The following is a 21,795-nucleotide window of genomic DNA, read 5'->3' as shown; positions in this document are numbered from 1 at the left end:
TAGTTGTAACAGATGCTTCTATTAAAGGATTAGGAGGAGTACTTATTCAAGATGGAGTAGTGCCTTATGAATCTATGAAGTTGAAAACTCGTGAAGTAAATTATGCACCCCACCATTTGGAGTTATCAGCTATTATGCATGCCCTATAAAAATGGAGACACTTATTACTTGGGAAGCCCTTTCAGTTAAAATCAGACAATCAAGGACTTAAGTACATTTTTACTCAACCCTACTTAAATACTAGACAAAAAAGGTGGTTAGAATTTCTAAGCGAATATGACTTTTAAATAGAATATATTAAGGGAAAGGAAAATAGGGTGTTCGATGCTCTGAGTAGGAGGAGACACTTGTTGACCATAACAACATTCAAAACTAATTTTAAGAAGTAATTAATGAGCAAGGACATGATCCATGGTATTTGCAAGTCAAATTAACATTAGAATATGACCCAAGAGATCCTAAGGTGGAAGGGTACATGCTAGATGAAGAAGGATTGCTAAGATACAATAACAAAATCTATGTTCCAAACTTAAGGGACTTAAGAAAGGTAGTTTTATTTGAGGCCCATAAAACCCCTTATTCAGGACATCCACGGGTTAATTAACTTTATTAAGATCTAAATAAGCTATACTTTTAGCAAGGATGAAAAAAGGCATAGTTAAATATGTGGCTAAATGTTTGGAATGCCAAAGGGTAAAAGCATAACATAGACATCCGATGAGGCTATCACATGATGTACCTCATCACAAATGAAAGTCATTAGTATGGAATTTGTGCAAGGGTTACCCATGCCACCTTATATACATGATACAATAATGGTGGTAATTGATATACTCAGCAAGGCGGTGCACTTTATACCAGGGAACTTAACTGGTGATGCACCCACTTTGGCAATGCACTTTATTAAGGAAATATTTAGGTTACATAGGATTCTGTAGAAAATTATATCAGATAGAGATGCTAGATTCACATCAAGGTTTTGGACAACTCTTCAATCAGCTCTTGGAACACAATTAAACTTTAGGATTGCATACCATTCTAAAATTGATGGCCAAAACGAAAGGACAAATCAGATTGTAGAAGAACTACTTCACCTTTTGAAGTATTATATGGTAGACCTTGTTGAGCACCTTTGAGTTGGGACAATATTGAAGGTAGAGTAGTAATTGGTCAAGATATGTTGAAATAAATGGAAAGGAAAACTAAGGAAAAAAGGCAAAGGTTAAAGGAAGCTTTAGATACGCAGAAAATTTATACAGACAAGAACAAGACACCAAGGGAGTTTGAGGTGGGAGAAAGAGTCTTCCTAAGGGTCATAACTCACAAGAGTTCCATAAGTTTTGGGAAAAGGACTAAGCTAGCACCCCGATATGTTGGACCCTTTGAAAACTTGGAAAAGATTAATCCATTTGTGTACCAGGTGGCTTACCTCCCTAGCTGAGTCGAATCCATGATGTTTTCCACGTGTCACTCCTTCAAAAGTATGTACTTGATGAGAAACATATTTTGAATTGGGATGTCTTATAGGTCCAAGAAATGGGGGGTATAATAATAAATCCATTCAGAGTCTTAGAGAGGCAACAATACTAATTGTATAATAGAGAGGTTGATCAATGCAAAGTACAATGGAATCAGTATGATGAAAAGAATGCTACATGGGAAGACACAAATAAGATGCAACAAATATTTCCTTTTTTGTTTTAGACTTATCATAAACAATAAACTCTTTCTTATTGTTATATTAAATAAGTGCATCAAGACGATGCACAATTTAAGGGGGGAACGATTTCATAACCCTCATTTTAGACCTTGATTATACTAAGTGTTATTAATTTTATGAGTAATGTTAGTTAAAAATAATAAATGGAATAAGGTTGAAATTTAAATAAAAAGGAAATAAAATAATTGTTGACACACACATGAGGTCATAAATTTAATGGAAATTATTTAATTACTCAATAATTAATTGAGCACATGGTGTACGCAAAATGAGAGAAGCGAAGACACATGGCACAACAAGGGAAAATAAATTTCAAATTCAAATTTGAGGAAATAATGGACAAGTGTTAACCCCACTAGGACAAGTCATAAAGAATATGTCATAGAATATGACAAAATAGTTTTGCATAAAATTATTTTGGGCAAAGATTCTCTAAAATATCAAATTCTTTTGAAAAGGGAAATGACTCTTTTTTCTATATATTGGATGCTAGATTTTTGAAAATGAAGGTCATTGTTATGTGACAAATTTAGTCTTGAGTTTTTTAAGCGATTTGTATTGAATTATGGGGTGCATAACTCCACCCCCCTGCAGACCTGTGCATGCAAGGAAAGGGGGGCCACACAACCTCCTGTGGACACCTACAAGCATAGGGCCATAGGCCCCCACAAGGATGTGGGGTCTGAGGGACCCACCCTTCCACCGCCCTCACTCCCCCCTCCCCTCACACCACTATTTTATGTTTTAAAAGTTGTTTTAAATAATTAAAAATTTATTAAAACTAGTTTATAATTTAAATTTTGATTTAAATAATAAAAATTTATTTAAATTAATTTTATATTATAGATGTTGTTTTAAATAATTAAAATTTATTTAAATTAGTTTGTTTTAAATAATTAAAATTCATTTAAATTAATTTATATTTTGAGTTTGTTTAAATAATTAAAATTTATATAATTCAATTTATATTTTAAGTTGTTTTATAAACAAATTTTGATTAAAAAAAAAGGAAAAAAATTATTTATGAAAAGAGATTTATTTTGATTTTTTATTATTTATTATTTATAATTTATTAAATCTAAACTCCTTTTAATGGTCCTCTTAATGGAAATGGAAATTTAAACTTTTTTCAAACATGTGTTTTTTAGAGAGTTTTATTATCTCTTCATGATGGAAAATAAATCTTTTGGGTTAGAAAAGACATGCATTTCAAGGGACAAAATGATCAATTAACACATATAGTCAAATGGATAATTAAACATTAAGAGATCCATTACGTTGAATAAATTTATCTTAGGATGATGATATCATAGATAAATTCCCTTATAGAATAAATTAGCTTGATTTAAGAAAAAAAAGAAAGGAAAATGATAATTGCAGCAATGATGCACTTTGGGAAGCTTTGCACAAGTTAAAACAAATGAACTTATTCCAAAGTATTGGTTCTTTTTCATCAAGTATCACTAGTTAGTCTCAAATAAATTCTAGTAGTAAATAGTTTTCCTTCAAGGCATTCAATACTTTTCAAACACTTAAGTTCTTTATTGTTATTGGTCATAAAAAATACCATTTAGTGTCCTTCGTTTATTACAAGTATTAAGGATTAAAAAAATTAACATTCCAAGTAAATGTATTAAGATTCATAGTTTTTTTTTTTTAATTATTTATCCCAAACAATGTAAATTAATGTTTGGTTGAAATTTCCTTCAATTCAAGAAGTTAAATATTTGTTGTTTTTTATGCAAAGTTACCTTTTAGGAAGTTAGATTTAAGAGTCTTTCCTTTTCGAGAAATAATATTTTCTAAGTAGTTAATTTGTTTATTTTGATTCTCAACAAATGTTCCTTTCAATTATGTAAAAAATTATATCTTAGTTTTAATTCTCAAGCGATAATTCCTTGCATGTAACAATTTCATTTTCATAGTTGTTTTAGTATAATGCTTTACTTAAACTTTCATGAATTTATAGTTGAATTCTTAGTTAGACAACTAAACAAGAGGGGATGAAACCAAAAATGTAGCAATGTTTGGTATCTTTGGTGTCTTTGGCTCACACTTATGGGTAATGTCCTTGTGTTAAATTACTACACTTAACGCTTATTAAAGTTCCAACAATGACATTTGTGGCATTGTCCCTATAAATCACCGAGGAGAAATGGTTATTTGGAAGTTAAAATCCAAGGGGTAGGTAATCCCCCTTGGATCAATAATCTAAAAAGATAAATTTAAAATGAACTAATATTCGTTAGTTAAACCTTAGAAAACCCCATTAGGGCTTGGGCGTGTGTGACAATTTTGGAAATTATCTATCTTGATGAAAATTACACAGATGATAATGAGCCAAGGGTGACATAAATAATAGGAAATAATACTTAGTTGTATTAGGATATAAGCAGAGGGTCACCTTGAGCCCTTTTTCTATAGAGCTACCATCGTGGGTAGCAACTGCATAGAAACTGTCTAGGACATTGACCCTAGAAAGGGTTGTGTACCCACCAAATAGTTTACATTAAACATAGATAGAAACTAGAACTACATACTTTACGCATTGATCCTGTGCCAAAATGAGTATGTAGGCAATCTAGGTACAAAGTTGTCCCTAGTACTCAGGCATTTGGGGATGGAGATTAGGAACTAGTTAAGGACATGTTAGATTTTTGAAGTAATCTAGTCATTTAATCAAAAGGGATCTAGATAATACAAATTAAAGATTAAGTTAACTCAATGCATACTCAAAAAGAATCGCATATGGATTCGCTTGTCTTCCCGAGGCTTTAGGACAAATTTTGAGGTGGAACTCAAGCTTATTTAATTATGTCATATACTCCTAAGGATGACAACCTTGGTGCACTCCTAGTAGGGGAGTGTAGTCTTTAGATAGTGACTCAGAACCCGGATGGTCCCAATGAGTCTAAGTCTCTAGCCGGAGCATTCCCTGTTCTTATGAATAGATGCCTACCCCTTTTGGGTAGATTCCTATCCCGAATTGGATAGATGAACTCTTGTCTTGTATGGACAGATGCCTAACCCGTATAGTTAGATGTCTATCTCGATTGGATATATACATTTCCTGTTTGGATAGAAGTACCTGAGTATGTAATTTAACCAAAGATAAGCAAATATATAAATAAATAATTAAAAAAAATAGTGAGATTGTTGTCCGTATTTTTGTATTCACAAAAATAGACAGCTCCTTTAAATTTTTTGTTAAAAAATAAAAAAATTTACTCTAAGGCATGCTTCCCGAGGTAAAAATTTGCTTCGCCCTTGGACTAGCTTAATCCTCAGTCCATCCTCGATCCATGTTTCAAATTTCATCGCTTTCTAAGTTCATTTGCTATGTTTTTCTTTCAATTTCGGGTTTTTCCTTCCTGACTGCAAGTGGGAAATTTTCCTTAAGTTGCAAGTTTTATTTTTCTCTTGTTCTAGTGTTGTAGGGAAATTTTAAGTCAATTACAAGTGCACTTTATGTAATTTTGAAACTTGTAACTTACTTTTTATTCCCCCCTTGTTTTTTTTTGTCTTTTTAGTCATTGTAGGAACTTTTTTAACATATTACAAGTGAACTTTAAATTGTAAAGTTAAAATAAAACTTGAAATTTATTTAAAAAGTTTCACTTAAGTGATTTTAAGTTATGGTAGGGGTTTTTCTCCTCCATTACAAGTTTTATAAAGTCACTTTAAGTTGTAATAGGGATTTTATTTCTCTATTACAAGTTTTATTTTTAAGTTATTTTTGTGACTTGTTAAAGGAATTTTATTTTCCCTTCACTAGTCTTTTGTTGAGTTGTTTAAAACGTGTAAAGGGAGTTTTATTTCCCTTTTACATGTATTTTAAACTTGTATTTTTCTCTTACAAACCCGATTTTGCCTTAATGCATGAAAAGTGAACATGTTAAAACTTGCAAATGGGTTTTAGAAACACGATTTCATATGTTCTTTGCAAATTTTAAACTTGTTACCTTTCTCCAAGAACTCGACTAGCTATTGAAATCAAATTTGTTGAAGGATTCAAATGATTTTTGTGGACAGATTTTAGGAGAAGGAAGACATTTTGAATCCTAAGTGATTTTCATCCATTTTGAAACTCTTTTTGTGCCATATGGAAGTCATTTTTTCTAGTTCAAAGGCGTTAAAATAGCAAATACGTGTTCTTCAAATGCCACGATTTACCTCATGAAAATGTCACGATAACTCCTTCTCCTAAGTCATTTTGGCTTCTCTTACCTAGACATGGAGATTGGAAGCTTCATTTGACCAATTATTTTTCACTCATATTCATTGCCACGATCCGTACATACCATTCCTGCCATTTCCTGCACGTCGAAATCTCATTTTTCACTCACTACTTCTTTTTTCTTTTTACAAGCATACTTGCATTTGGGTTTCAAAAGCTTGATTGCACATTTGTTCTTCCCCACTTGTATACTTGTAAAACGTTCCCCAAGAACTGAAATTGGTCAAAAGCCAAGTTCCAAACATCCCTATTTATTTCCTATCTTCCTCTCACAAAGTTGTGAAATGCAAGAGTTAGATTTTTTTTCATTTGAAGAAGAAAGATGTTAGTTGCAGTTGATCTTGATGTTGCTTTGACAATTTTAAGTCTTCATCACAGCATACCAGGTTGTTATTCAATGTCATATTTATCATCATCTTCCCCTCCAAATAAGATGAAATACAAATTTGATAAGTACCAGAATGAGGTCTCCCCTTCACAAATCCCCTCTCCTATGGATCATATCAAGGATACAAAAATAGGGCATGTTGACATGTCAAATTTCATCAAAAGGGTGGAGGATCCAAAGGATAGCAATATGCAACGATTGTTGGACAACCACATTCACCATGCTTCTTCTTTTTCGATGGTTGCCCTAGAACCCATGTTCATTCTTGCTTGTGCTCACCATTTTAACAAGGAGACAAGAACCATCGAGAATGATGATGGAGAATCCATAATCCATCTTGATGCGGACACCATTGAGAAAGTTTTTAGAATCCCATTTGCTGCCCTATACATGGAGATTTCCAAAAGTAGTGCAACTAATTACTATGCCAAAAGGGAAAAGGATTGCAAGTGCCACATTAACAGGCGGATTCATGAACCACAGGTAGTTCTCACAAGATGGGAGAAATTGCATCGTTGTGATTTCAAGTGGACACTGTCACTCTCCTTAGTAGGATGTTGGGTTTGGAACATTCTAATGTTTTCAAACCCTGGATGTATCAATTTATCATGTTCATAAGGTAGTCCCATCACATCTCTTGGGGGGAAGTAATCAGTGACGCTTTGTGTGAACAACTTGCAACAATTCCTACCACTATGAAGTTCTATATGAACTCATATCTTGTGTATATAGCAACATCACTTAGACATTTCCCTGGTCTTTCTACCAAGGGTGATCGCTCGCTTATATCTATGTGGAAGTACTATGATCAATTGCCCTTGAGGCCCAATAGATTGCATTACATGAGGGTTTAGGACACATTCTTTGGTTATTTTATGTGTCAGTTTGACAAGACACTAAAGAATAGAAGAGTATGAGATGAGGCATGGGAAAGAGTAAATGAATATGGTTGCTTATTCCTTCAATTCCCAACTTTCACTTACATGAGAGTTGGATGTTCCAGCGGACAGTTGTACATGCTTCCTAGATACCCAACTGATAAGATTATTCTTATGGAGTTGGGAAGACAGATCATGGTTGTTCATGCACATCAATTTGTCAGGCATAAGGTTGGGATGGGGATCTCTACAACTAACCCATAGAAGATTGGTCGATATTCCCTCATCACGTCTACCAAAGCCAAAGCCATGGAGACTGAAATGTAGGAGATAAAACTCAAAAGGTTCAAGTTACGTAATTTCTTAGTTGTAGTTTCTCTTTTAACATGTTTACTTGTAAACATTTCTTTTTTGTAAATTGCAAGTTAAGTCATTACTTGCACTTTTGTAATTACAAGTTACAAGTCAATTTAGAATATGACTTGTAACTTTGAATAATTCATAGTTAGTTGTTGAATAAGTTTTGGTGGTTGAGAGAATTTCTCAAGTTAGTTAGAATCCTCCCACCTCTTTCTCAAGACTCCTCTCCTATAAATACTTGAGGGGGTATATTGTAATCCTTATCTTTTTGAAAGCAAGCAAAAACTCTGCCAAATTTGTAGAAAAGAAGTCTTTGAGCTTTTATGTGTAAATTGAAGAATTGAAAGGAATAGAAGAAGATTGCTCAAGTGTTGAGACTTTGTGCTGCATTCTTGAGTTTGTGTTCAATATTGTCTTTCTTGCAAGTGTTTCTTAAAGAGCTTAATCAAATTTGATTTGTAGACTTTGTGCTACAAGTATTGGAGATTAATTTTAGTAAGAATAGAAGTTCTATTGAGATAATTTGTAAGACTTTGTGCTTATACTTATTCTTGAGATAGATTAAAGGTAGATTTTGTAATAGGAAATAGTTGTGAGACTTTGAGCTCACACTAGTTCTTGTTGTTTTGTGTAGAAAGGAATAAGTTATTTTAGACTTTGTGCTGTTATATTTTGTTCTTATTATTATTAGTATAGAAAAGGGTAGATAGGACTTCACATATTCAAGACTTTGAGCTTGATATTGTTGTCTCGTCCCAAAGGAAGTGACAAAAGTCTTTGCTTTCAGGAAACTTCATTTCCTTTCTCTCATTTTATTTTAAAAGTTATTATTGTTGTTTTACGTTAAATTGCTATCACTTTTCTGTGGAGAGAAAAGGATATTGGCTTTCTTGAAAAAATAAGAAAGACTATTGTTCCATCCTATTTTAGTTTTAGTATTAGATAGATAGGGGAGGCCTTCCCTTAATTAGGAGAGTCTATACTCACGCACTGTGGTTGAAGCCACAATTTTGTATATTTCCCCAAGTGTACAAAATTTTCAACCAACAAAATTTTTTGGGTTAAGCTAAGTGGGACATTACAATATTTTGTTAAAAGGAAGTATAGAACCCTATGCCTATGCATTGACTACAAAATGTTGATCAAGGCTATGGTCAAGAATAGGTGTCCTCTTCTAAAGATTAACAAACTCTCTGATCAGATGAGAAGAACCATGGTATTCTCACAGATAGATCTCTGATCTACCTATCACCAGTTACAAATTAAGGAGGATGTCCCAAAAATAGCTTTCCAAACTCAATATGGTCACTAAGAGTTCATTGTGGTACCATTCAAGTTGGCTAATTCTCCAACCACACTCATGAACTTGATGAATAGTGTTTTTTGAGACTATCTAGATGATTCTATATCGATAATTATAGATGAAATCTTGGTCTACTCAAATATAGTAGAGGAGCGTGACAAACATTTGAGGATAGTCTTATAATGCTTAAGAGAGTGTAACTTTTTTTATAAACTATCCAAGTGTAACATTTACCAGATCAAGGTGCATTGTCTTGGTCATATTATCTCAACAAAGGGGATTGTATTGGATCTGAAGAAGATTAAGGCTATAATGGAGTGTTCGACACTACAAAATGTAAGTGAAGTTTATAGCTTCATGGGATTTGCAAGGTATTATAGGAAGTTTTCTCTAGGATTTTATATGAGTGCAATATGTCTTGTAAATGATTGCATTGAATAACATTTTTAAAGTGATTTGGCGAAACTTAGCTCATTGAAATAGATGAATTGCCTAGAAAAAATTACTTAATATGTTTATCTACCACGTCTTGATAATATGTCATTGCATTATCATTTATTATATGTGCATGTAGATGTATCAGGCTACACCATGGTTTCCATCCTACCATTGTTTCCAGGTAGCTAGATTCTTTATGTAGGGTCGATGGTTCTTCATGTCAAGAAGAACTCCAAGGAAGCATAATTGCTTTGTTGTTGGACAAAAAAGCACTTGGGCCATGTTCCTATCTTCAGCTAGCAAATTCCATATGGTTGGCAGTGAGCAAGGACAATTGTTTTCTATTTACTTGAATTATTGTATATTGTATTTCACTTGTATTGATATCATCATGGCATGTAGGCCATCATCATTGTATTCATAACTTATGCATATGTGCTTTCCTAGAACAAGCCCTTGAACTCATTATAATTTGTAATTGTAATTTTCATGTTTATATTTATGGAGTCAATGAGAATAACTCATATTTGATGATGCACTAAAAATGAGTTAATTATGAATTACTTTGTTAGAGTTATGAGGTCTTTACACATTGTGTGCATTTGAAAAACTTAAGATTTTGTTTCTACACGAACATGTCCAACTATCACTTTGTGGTGCTTATGTATAAAAATATCTTGGCATTTGCGTTGTGGGATGATTATACATAAAATATTTTCAAAATTCAATCATGTTCACTTTTTTTGTGTGTTTTTGAATAAATGTTGACTCTTAGTGTGTATGTTTGAATGAATATTGGCTCTTACGGGGCATGTGGGTGGGTTTGGATGTTAGTTTTGACATTTGTTATCTGTGCATATGTGAATGAACAATATATAATTCAATCTATGCACATGTACATGTATTTGTATATGTGAACATTGAAATTCATCATAGGTTCAAAAATATTGACATTCAATTTGTGTAGATAGTGTATGTATGTATTTGAATGAACATTGGCTCTCATTGTGTGTGTGGATTTTAAAGTTATCTTTGAAATTAATTGAATCAACTTCTTAATGAGTTTCCCATTGGTGGATGGGAACTCAAAGTGATCCTATTGTTAAACCAGTTACACTCAAATCTTTGTTACCTAGTGTAGGAATGAGTTTATAAAGATAAAGAACTAGGATATGCATGTTATAGTGGTCCATGAGCTCTTTTTTAAGTACTCATAAGATAACATAATAATATTCATAATGACAATAACACATGATAAAACCTCTCTAGTAGTACACACTTACCCAAGAGCACATTGAAAATCAATCAACCAAGAGAACATTCAACACAAAATTAGTAGGAACTTTATATGTAATTCATGCTTAATTGTCACTTGTATAAATCATACTTGGTGGATTTAATGTTAATACTTTTAAATTAACAAAATAAGATTGCAATGTTGACACTAAGATAAACTTATAAGGCACTGAGAGGGGGGGTGTGAATTAGTGCAAGCAAAAACAATATAAATCTGATCACCACTTTAATAAGCTCGAAACTTAACAAGCATGGAAGAAAAATAACCACATAAGCTAATAGCCAATATAACATGCACCACATAACACAATTTTTTCACGTGGAAACCCAAATGGGAAAAACCATGGTGGGAATTACTACCCACAAGATCAACTATCTCTAGAATAGAGATATGACCGGTTAAGGTCATACAACTGCTCTGTTAGGAGCACACCCAGTTAAGAGTGTTTGAGCCCGGTTAAGAGCTATTACAATAAGGTTTGTTAGGACTAGCCCTGTTATAAGCTACCCAACTATGGGATTTTAAAAAACACAAGCTAATGTGTCATCATGTTAAAATATTTAAACCTTTGGACCTATGAGGATCCTACCGCACCTTGTTAGGAGTGACCTTGTTAGAGGATTTTGTCTTGTTGCAACTGTTAGGGAACAACAAGTTTAACTGATCTATATATAGCACCTATGTGCCTGATTAGATCCACTTCAATTCTTCTTCTAACACTGACTAAACATCAATATAGAGCTTCACCTTTCACCGCACAATCAAATTCACACTATAGATCTCATGTCTTGTGCATCATCACACAATATTCACCTTTTTATAAAAAACTCTACTAAGTCAGCTAAAATCCTTAGAACAATTTCCTAGGTGCAATGTATGTAGACAATATTTCTCACTACGCTTTATTTATGTCAGCCACATAATTCATAACTAAAAAATATAACAAAATGTCTACCAGTTTAACTATCTAAGTAACTTTGCTCTCCTGATCAACTGTTCTTCTTGACTGACTACTTAGTACATCATAACTCGCTCCAAACTTTGAGTATGCTGATGTGGTGCCAGTCATAGACTCCAGCCAATGTCATGAACATATACTCCAAACCGCAACACTTAACTCTTCACCGATCTTCTGTATCGGTCGCTTGAACATAGCATTGTCTATGTTTACCAGTTCATTGTTTAACTGCTTCCTCTACCGGTTAAGATTTACCGATTGGACTAAAAGACTTAGATGACTGACAAAACATGGTTGCCATCAATGACAACACAAAACAAGTCATCAATCAACCTATTACATCATAGTATCATCATCAAGCCAACAATCTCCCCCTTTGGCATTGATGGAAACACTTAGGAATTTTTTTGTCTGAGTGTCACATTACAAAAATGACTTAACATGAAAACTCAAAAACTCCCCCTTAGAAATTACATGCTATTACAAAAATTTACAACATATATACTACTTCCCCTGTTACAAAATTTTGACTCATACTACTACTACTCCCCCTCTGACAACAATAACAAAGGTAAGCAAATACATGGAAATATAAATGCAATATATAACAAAATTTGCATTACCAAATATATAAATAGGAGTTCAACAGTTTTTACAATGTTATCTTAAGAAATACATCTACAAAATTATACTTCAAAAGTTTCAAATCATTATGCCAACTCTCCAAAAGTGTCCCTGTGATCTCTATATGTGTCCTGATTTGAAATGAAAGCTCCTCCATTGCATCAAGAGTGCTCATCTCTGGTGTAGCCAAGATAGCCTCTATCTCCTTATATCCTCTGTGCAAAATTTCTATCTTAGGGACTAATAAAGTCTGCAACTCCTACAGTGAAGTTGTCCTTTTCACCTGTTCAGCCTCAAAAACCTTAAGCTTTCGTTGTAGTACAATCACCGATCTACCAAAATTGATTGCAGAATCATTCAATGGAACTCAAAACTTTAAGCTCCTACTGAGCTTCCCGCTTCTTCTCAAGATCATCACAAAATAATGAAAAATTGGCAATTGTGGAAAGGATTTTACCTCCAGTTTGTAATGATTCTTTAATTAGATCCAATTTGACAATAAGACCAACTTTATCTCTGTCAATAGACTTCATCAATTGTTCAATTCTTCTATTCTCATATTCCTTTTCCACATTCTTAATTGTAGCTTCTTCAAGGCTTTCCATCTGCTCACCTGCTAATGAAACCAAATGTTCCAGTTTGTCAATAGGTGTACGAAGACTGCCAATATCAGTCTCCAGTAGTATACTGGAAAGTATATCAATTGCACTTTGAATAGTTTGAGCCTCTTTTCTTTGTGCTTTCATAATCTTATTTTGTGCCTTAGATTGCATTGTAGATGCAATCTCCATTAGCTCAGTAGGACTTAGCATGTCCATATTGATTGGTCCTTGAATGCTTACAATGTCATCATCCTCATCATCATCATTTATCTTCTTTGATGTAAGTGATCAGGGTGTCACTTTCTGTTCTTGCTTCTCTTCCTCCTTTTCTTCTTCCTTCTGCATTTCCATATCCTTCTCTGGTGCTTTCTTTTCTACATTCTCTTATGTTTTATCTTCAACTTTCTCCTCTTCCTTCTCTTTGTCCTTCACCGGTGATGTAGAGGTTTGTACATCTTGTTTGTGTAATCACCGGTGGCTCTTGTGCTTCTGTTGACTTAGTGGTTTGAGCATTATCTTTTTGGTCATTCACCGATTTCTCTGTCATTTCTTCATCTATCTTTTCTTCATCTTTCTTATATGCTTCTGTGTTCACTTCACCTGTATCGGTTGAAGTAGCTCCTAGTAACATAGTCTCTTCATCAAGGATAATGATTGGATCTTGCTTAGTGCTTGTGTCAGCAAAAACAATCTCATCCGGTATAATGTCATTAATATTCAAATTTTCAGGGAGATCTTCTCCCTTTAATCTCTCATGTTCTTCTTCTTTAGGAATAAGTCCTAAAAAGTTCTTCAAAATTTGCTCAGTTTCAACATTTACAGATTGAGATTCACCAACTAATAACCTTGTCAATCTTTTCTTTGTAAGAAATAATGCCCTTGTCTTAGAAATAATTTCTTGAATATCTTCCCTAAAGGTTTCTAGTTGCAAGTGCATCAATACAAACTCAATTAATTATTTGTCCTGCTTTATAGCAGTCTTCCATCTTGCTTCCAATTTATTATACAAATAATCGGGTATTAAACCTTGCAGCTCAATCAATGCTTTTTTATACTTTTTCATAAACTAAACAATAGTATCTTCATTTTGCATTTGCTCATCTTCACCAAAATTTTTATAATGTCTCTTTACATCAACCAAAATACCATACTTTCTTATTTTCTCCAAAATCTTTTCAACTGAAGTGAGTTTACATACCAGTTGCTTTACAAATTTCACAGTAGGAGATCCAACTACTTTGGATTTCTTCCCATTGGCTCTTAATTCCTTCTTCTCACCTTTAGAATCAGTGTCTTCTTCTATGTCCTCAACAACAATCTCAAGAGTCCTTTACGCTTGTTGTTTCTTTCTTTTCTTGTACACTTCTTTCACTTTAGGTGCTTTAGGCTTAGCTTCCTTAGGTTTTCTTATAATCTGAATCTTAGGAGTAGGATCAGGCTTCTTCTTCACAACTATACTTTTGGTTTGTCTACCGGTGATGGTACCGGTTGAGGCACTAGAGGATTCAACCTTCCTTGCTTCAAATTTTGCTCTAGCCTCTGCAATCGCCTCTTTTGTAAATCCTTGTTCAACAACAAATTGTTCAACCTCTTTTCTGACTTTCTTTGCAATAACCAGTTTTGCTAACTCAGTATGAACTTCTAATGATTTCTCCTTAAAGGTTTCAAATCTTCCAATTTGCAATGAATGTAGGATCTAACATCTTCAACATGCAACACACCATATAGTACGTTGGATAGGGCTCCAACATGATCAATTTCAATTGACTTATGTGGATGCCTCTTGAATTTTGGTCGAGGCCTTTCAGTAACATCTACATAGTGTGGTGTATCTATTGCAAAATATCAAACACAGACTTAGATTCTCAAATAAATACCTTTTCAACTTCTTCACTGCTAGGGTTTCTGGTCAGAAAGCAACTTTCACTGATTCACTTCTTCACAAATCTCCTCAATCCTATATCAAATTAGCTAAGGCAATAATCAACATCTCTTCAGTGCTTCAATCACTCTCCAAATGCTCTCGAGAATGATAGGTGTCAAATAAGACTGAAAAACTTCCTTTTATTTGCTTATCACCTGTTGCATTAAATGCTACGCCCGGTTGAACTAACCCTAAACACCATTCAACCCTAAAACATGCTATCGATTCCCATAACACATCAAACATACGGTTTCAACTTAAAATCATTACACAACATCAAATTACATCTGAGTATGCAGATTTAACATACCACACAGTCTTTTAGGGGGTCCGTAAATAGATCTGACAATAAGCTCCCCCTAAGCTTTATAACAAATTAGTTTACCCGTGAGGGATTCTCCACACTAGGTGAAGAATGGGAATCTTTTGATGGTTTTTCATCACTCTTCTTTCTCTAGATCTTGTTCATCTCACTCCTGACTTCCTCCACATCAACTTTCTTCTTACCTTTCCGGTGAGCAGACTGATTTACCGGTTGGTTCATCCTTGCTCCACAAAACCTAGCAATGTGTCTTGGTTTGCGATAATGAAAAAATGTGATTCCAGATGCTCTCCAGGGTCCAACATTGCCTCTACCGGTTCTTCTTCGACAATTCATAGCAACATGTCCATAGTTGTGACAAATTGAACAAGTCACATTCTGTCTATACTCCATTTCATAAGGACTAAACCGGTTTATATAGGGTCTTTGCTGAGTAGGGTTTCTCTACTCATTAAAAGATCTCTGCCATTTACCATTAGATCTTTGATTCATGTAAGATCTTTGATTGTTCATTCCATACCTGCACTCAACAACTTTATGCCCAAACTTGTTGCAATTGTAGCAATAACCATCAAAAGTCCTAGGCTTGTAACCCTCATAAGCATTAGGTCTATAACCATCAAAATAACTAGATCTGCTTCTACAAACATTAGTAGTATGACCTACCTTATGAAAATTAAAGCATACTGGTGTGTAGAGTTTCTTACTAGTGGTCTTCTTTGTCTTAGGTGCAAATTTGTCTACATGCAAGGTGTCCTTGGTATCAAAAGGGTCTCCTTTCTCAAAGGTTGTGTATCCCAAGCCATGTGTCTCTCCTTTCTGCCTCTGTGATTGAATTTGTTCATCAAGCATAGCAGTGCTCTTGTTAAATTTAGCCAATAACTCATTAGCATCAGCCAAATCCTTAATAAGGTCTTCATTCTTCTTCACAAGACTTTCTCTAAGGGACATATCCATGTCTAGATCAACCTTTACTTCTTCTTTTTCTTTTTTTTCCTCTTGAAGATATGCAGTCAGGGTTCCAACCGCTTGGTTCAGTTTAAAGATCTCATGCTCTTTCTCTCTGATCTTGTCTTCAATAGTCCTCCTGGCTTCCAACTCTTGAATCATCCTGATGGTTAGGGCTTCAAGCTCTCTCCTCAGATTTGACTTCTCATCATTTAGTTTGTCTACCTCATTAGCCAAAGCATCAATGTTTGCTTTCTCAGATGAACTATTTTCACTATGTTCCATCAGTTATTCAGGTAGCTCTCTCCTCTTAGCCAATGAAGCTTTGTACTTAACCCTCAATTCACCCAGGTCTTCTTCAGATTTTGCAAGCCTATTAGACAACTCTTTGTAACTCATTATGTCCCCCATGATAGCCTCAGGAATCCTTCCCAAGCGGTTAATCCTTAAGGGAATTAGGCTCTAATACCAATTGATAAACTTATAAGGCACTGAGAGGGGGGGTGAATCAGTGCAAGCAAAAATAGTATAAATATGATCACCACTTTAATCAACTTGAAACTTAACAAGCATGCAAGAAAAATAACCACATAAGCTAATACCCAATAAAACATGCACCACATAACACAATTTTTCACGTGGAAACCCAAATGGGAAAAACCACAGTGGGAATTAGTACCCACAAGATCAACTATTTGCAGAATAGAGATCTAACCAGTTAAGGTCATACAAGTGCTCTGTTAGGAGCACACCCGGTTAAGAGCTATTACAATAAGGCCTGTTAGGACTAGCCCTATTAGGAGCTACCCAGCAATGGGATTTTAGAAACCATGAGCTAATTTGTCACCTTGTTAAAGAATTTAAACCTTTGGACCTATGAGGATCCTACCGCACCCTGTTAGGAGCGATCTTGTTAGAGGATTTTGTCTTGTTGCAACTATTAGGGAACAAAAAGTTTAACTGATTTGCATATAGCACCTATGTGCCTGATTAGATCCGCTTTAGTTCTTCTTCTAACACTGACTAAACATCAATACAGAGCTTCACCTTTCACCGCACAATCAAATTCACACTATAGATCTCATGTCTTATGCATCATCACACAATATTCACCTTTTTATAAACAACTCTGCTAAGTCGTCTAAAATCCTTGAACAATTTCCTAGGTGCAATATACCTAGACAATCTTGCTCATTACGCTTTATTCATGTCGGCCACATAATTCATAACTCAAAAATATAACAAAATGTCTACCGGTTTACCGATCTAAGTAACTCTGCTCTACCGATTAACTATTCTTCTTGACTGAATGCTCAGTACATCATAACTCGCTCCAAACTTCGAATATGTTGATGTGGTGTCGATCATAGACTCCTGCCAATATCATGAACATACACTCCAAACCGCAACACTTAACTCTTCACCGATCTTCTGTACCGGTCGCTTGAACATAGCACTATCTCTGTTTACTGGTTCACCATTTAAGTGCTTCCTCTACCGGTTAGGCTTTACTGGTTGGACTAAAAGACTTAGATGACTAAAAAAACATGGTTACCATCAATGACAACACAAAACAAGCCATCAAGCAACCTATTGCATCATAGCATCATCATCAAGGCAACCCACTAAACATCAAGAGAAGATTAAAATAAACCAATAGAGCCACCACATATCATTAGATTAAAACATGCTCATCATTTACATTTTTATATGCAAGCAAATCGCTTTTCTACGAAAATAAAAATAAAAATAAATGCTTGTCAAGTTACTTCACTAACTAAATACCATAATTTGAAATGCTTTAGTAGTGATAATTTCAAGTTCTTTGTTATTTGCTTAATACTTTTTGCAACCTAAGTTCAAAATTCTTTGTGATCATATTTAGAAATTTTAGGTTCTTAGGAACATAACAAATATTTATAATCCAATATTGCCAAATTATAAAAGAAACGGTAATACAATCATATTAGACACAAAAATAAAACCCATTAATAATTTTAACGATTGTATTTAGAAAACATCAATTATGTTCAAATTCTAAAATTGTTATTCTATAAGTATCAACAATACTATGCATTATTAACAAAGAATAAATCATCTAAACTTTACTTCTATTAAATAAATCTTTAAAAAATAATACAATGAGTCCCTTGGGATGACCCCACAACACAACGGTTAGCTATGAGCCTCCTACATGGGATGTCTTGGGTTTGAGTCTGTTTGAGCCCCATGTGTCCCACACACAGACAATGGAGAGATAAGGTGATGTCTGAGTGTGGAAGACAGGATGACACAAGGAGATATAAGGGTGTTAATGCCGAACAAATATGAGGAGGATGAGGCCTCTCAAAAATGTGGTCTCACTAGTTCATAGCTCCAGTCAAAAGAAATTAAGCTTCGACCCATTACCGATAAAAAATAAATAAAAATAAATCAACGAGTCTCTTGTCTTTACTTATCCTGTAAATTGTCATTACCTAACCATAATTTATTACACTCTAAAATCAAAATTGTTATACTTAATTTTAATTTCGACAAAAAAATATATATTATTATTATTTTTATTAATTAATGGAGCATTACATTAAATTCAAATAAAAACATACACGATTTGTAGAAATATCATGAAACAGTATCTAGACGCTACCCCTAAAAATAGCATGCCTGCAAAAACAGTCTATCACAAAAATTCAACCGTCCAAATCTACCCACCATAATACAAAAGGGGGCTCATCCCCTAATACAAAACACTTTGAAACTATACCTATGTTATGGAATCAAATAATCTAACTTGCTTGCCAAACAACTTTACACTTGGAGTCCATCATCTCAATCTAGGCTTGCATGTCGTCTTCCTTTCCTGAGAGTTCCATGTGACTTGAGGACTCACCACCGTGCAGAAGCCGAGCCATCTTTGTCTTCGTCAAACCCATTGGACGCCCACGTTTTCGTTTTGGAGGAGACACCTCATCCTCTGGTTGCATATTCTCTATGCGAGGCCCCCATTTTTATAACTCTTCTCTGATACTCCGCTCTTCCCTTATCCTCAAGTATTATTTTACACCATTAAGCCCAATCTGAGCAGATGCCCTATGCACCTCCTTATTGCTATTAGCACTCCAAAGGAGGAATGGCCTCAACGGAGGAGTAAACTCACTCACATGAAGCTAGTTACCACCAGGCCACACAAAACCTTCTCCATTTCTGACCATCCTGATTATCTTCTCTATTCCCCAACACCATTCCTTCTTCACACAATTATTCATTATCTAGTTCACATAATCCCGCATTTCCATCTCTAGGCACCATGCCAAAAATACCGAAGCAATGTAAACATTGGTTCGAAATCGGTATTGCGTTTTCAAATTCATTTCCCAATATTATTTTAACTCTATTGAGAAAGTCTTGATCTTCAATTTATAATACATGAGTCAAACGTTCATTCGAAAATTTTCCCTAGAAAGCAACCATTTATTTGGTGGATTGCAGGGAGAAATTTGCCTTCATGGAGCTATCGTCAATGTCTCATTGCACTGCCAACTTCTTGAAACTTCAGAAGTTAAATGAATGGCATCCAACACAAATACCAAGTCGACACCCTTGCATATCATAATAATCCTTATGACTATCCACTCTACCGAATATCTCATTAAATGAGGTATTAATGAGCATCTTTATTTATGACCTCACCAACTGCAAAGTAGTCATTAGACCCACATTCCAAATCCTTCCACACGTTTCCCATGACAAAATCAATAAATTGTTGGAGTGGCGTCCCATCTTCCATAAATTTCAAGATTAAACCTTATTTGAAAATATCTCCATCCATTGCCACCATAGTTAATCCTTTCCAATTATGATCTTATTTTATACTACATATCTCCCTTCTAATATTCACACAAGTTGGGGTCTCATCAACATCATGATGTTTATTTGTCAATCATGTTGCATCTCATCCTCTATCCACCTTGCTAATTCACCATGCCTATTATTATATGCCACCTCACATCTTTAAGCCGAGTTGTATCCACATCACCCTAACAGTAAGAACCACACCCCTAAGAATTCACATAATCCCTTCTACACTCTAAGCATTAAGAAACCCATCGAACCATTTGATTTCACCTATTTGTAGGTTGATAGCCATGTTAGCTTGCAAGTCATCTAACCAATCTTCTTCCCTTAGCACATGCAACAATTTGAATCTTTGGAAGGTAGAAAGTAGTCGTTTGATACTTTGAATAGCTTAATCAATTTTCCAATTATCAATTCTTCCTTTTAATATAGCGTGCACTATAATTTGTGAGTCTCCCTTAAGGTGGAGATTCACCACTGCCAACTTTCTCGCCATTTAAATCGCCAGGAACACAACATTTATCTCTGCTTCATTATTAGTTACCCATCCTAATCGTTGGCTGCACCTAACAATAATTTGACCTTGATGATTCCTCGCCACACAACCAGCACCTGATGGGCTCAGATTCCCTTTCGCGACACCATCAAAATTCACCTTAATCCAATCTTGGTCTAGTGGTTCCTAGGAAATTTTTTATTTATTTATTTTTTGATAAGTAAATAGCTACAAAGGGGCAACACCCATTTATATTAATATAAAAGATATTACATAGCAATACTCTTTGGAGTCTGATATAGTAAGATTAAAACTGACCTCCATGATCTATCACTAGACTACCCAACTAGCTACAAAATGGGTCGACAAACTTTGCATTACATCCAACAGAGATACCGAAATCTACTAGAACAAACAAACCCACCAACTAAACCCAACTATACAACCTACTGAAGCAGAAATAGCATAGACATAGACAATCACTTCAAAAAATAGGGTTACACCTTTGTAGAGATACAAAAAACCAACCCGAACCATAACTTTACACAACCCCAACATCCGCCTCTTCTGGACCAATGACATCTGGGTCACTCTCCTCACCCTCCTCCATATCTTGCTCAAGTGCCTTAGATTTATAGACCATTACCACTCTCAAGATAACCAAGCACTCCATTCCACAGTCTGCATGAGCTTCAGAGTCTGCCATATCTTCTGGGAGACGATCATCTTTCAAGTTCCACTCCTCTCCACGACCAAATCCCCACTCATTATCAGGGTCCTCCTCACCATTTTCCAAAATGCCAATGTCTTGCCTGCCACATAAACCCTCCACCACCACAAACTGCCTCCTCCAAGTCTTACTAAAGTCGAGCATAATGCCTATAGCCTTTAGCAGGAAAGAGATATTTCGATACTTCACATCCCATTCAACGACCAGGCTCTCCTGATCAAGGGCTTGCACAACCAAAAAAAATTTAACCTCAACACCCACACCAAGGGACATGTAATAATTTTGCGATAGGGGATTTCATAAATTAGCATTGACATTGTCCAAGACAGTCTCAATTTCCTCTAGGAAACAATGCTTGAAGATCATTTGGGTGATCTTCTTAACTCTCTGCTTTCTCACCCCCATATAAATCATCATGACAACAAATATAGCCAAGATGTCTGAGTTTACCTAATAATGGTGATAGGCTCTAAGAAATTCCCCTCCCAAAATTATTTTGATAACATGCAGAATGAGGGGATGCTTCGTGGCCATTACTGCAAGCCGCCGCTTGTTGGAAATTTCCTCCAAGAGTGTCATCTGGAGTTTGGTAGACTCCAACATAATCGACGTATCCATCCCTTGCTATACTGCAACACACACCCCAACCACTCCAACCTAGCTCTTAACAACCAAATGCAGTATAAAAATAGACAACCGGAAAGCCTATAAATAG

At 34.9% G+C, this 21,795-nt stretch overlaps 1 protein-coding gene across 1 annotated transcript in view; it reads right to left on the bottom strand.

Moving 5' to 3' along the window:
• Positions 1-16,161, bottom strand: part of LOC131860273 (uncharacterized) — a 40,676-nt gene extending 24,515 nt beyond the window's left edge. Inside the window, exons 1-3 of the mRNA XM_059214656.1 lie at positions 15,759-16,161; positions 13,278-13,726; positions 12,661-13,075 (exon numbers count right to left, since the gene is read on the bottom strand). Of these exons, the coding sequence (XP_059070639.1) occupies positions 12,661-13,075; positions 13,278-13,726; positions 15,759-16,161 (1,267 nt within the window). The remainder of the gene's footprint in view (positions 1-12,660; positions 13,076-13,277; positions 13,727-15,758) is intronic.
• Positions 16,162-21,795: the final 5,634 nt, after the last annotated feature.

This window comes from Cryptomeria japonica, chromosome 11 (assembly GCF_030272615.1).
Source record: "Cryptomeria japonica chromosome 11, Sugi_1.0, whole genome shotgun sequence".
Taxonomy (NCBI): Eukaryota; Viridiplantae; Streptophyta; class Pinopsida; order Cupressales; family Cupressaceae; genus Cryptomeria; species Cryptomeria japonica.
This window is presented reverse-complemented; position numbering and strand designations above follow the sequence as displayed.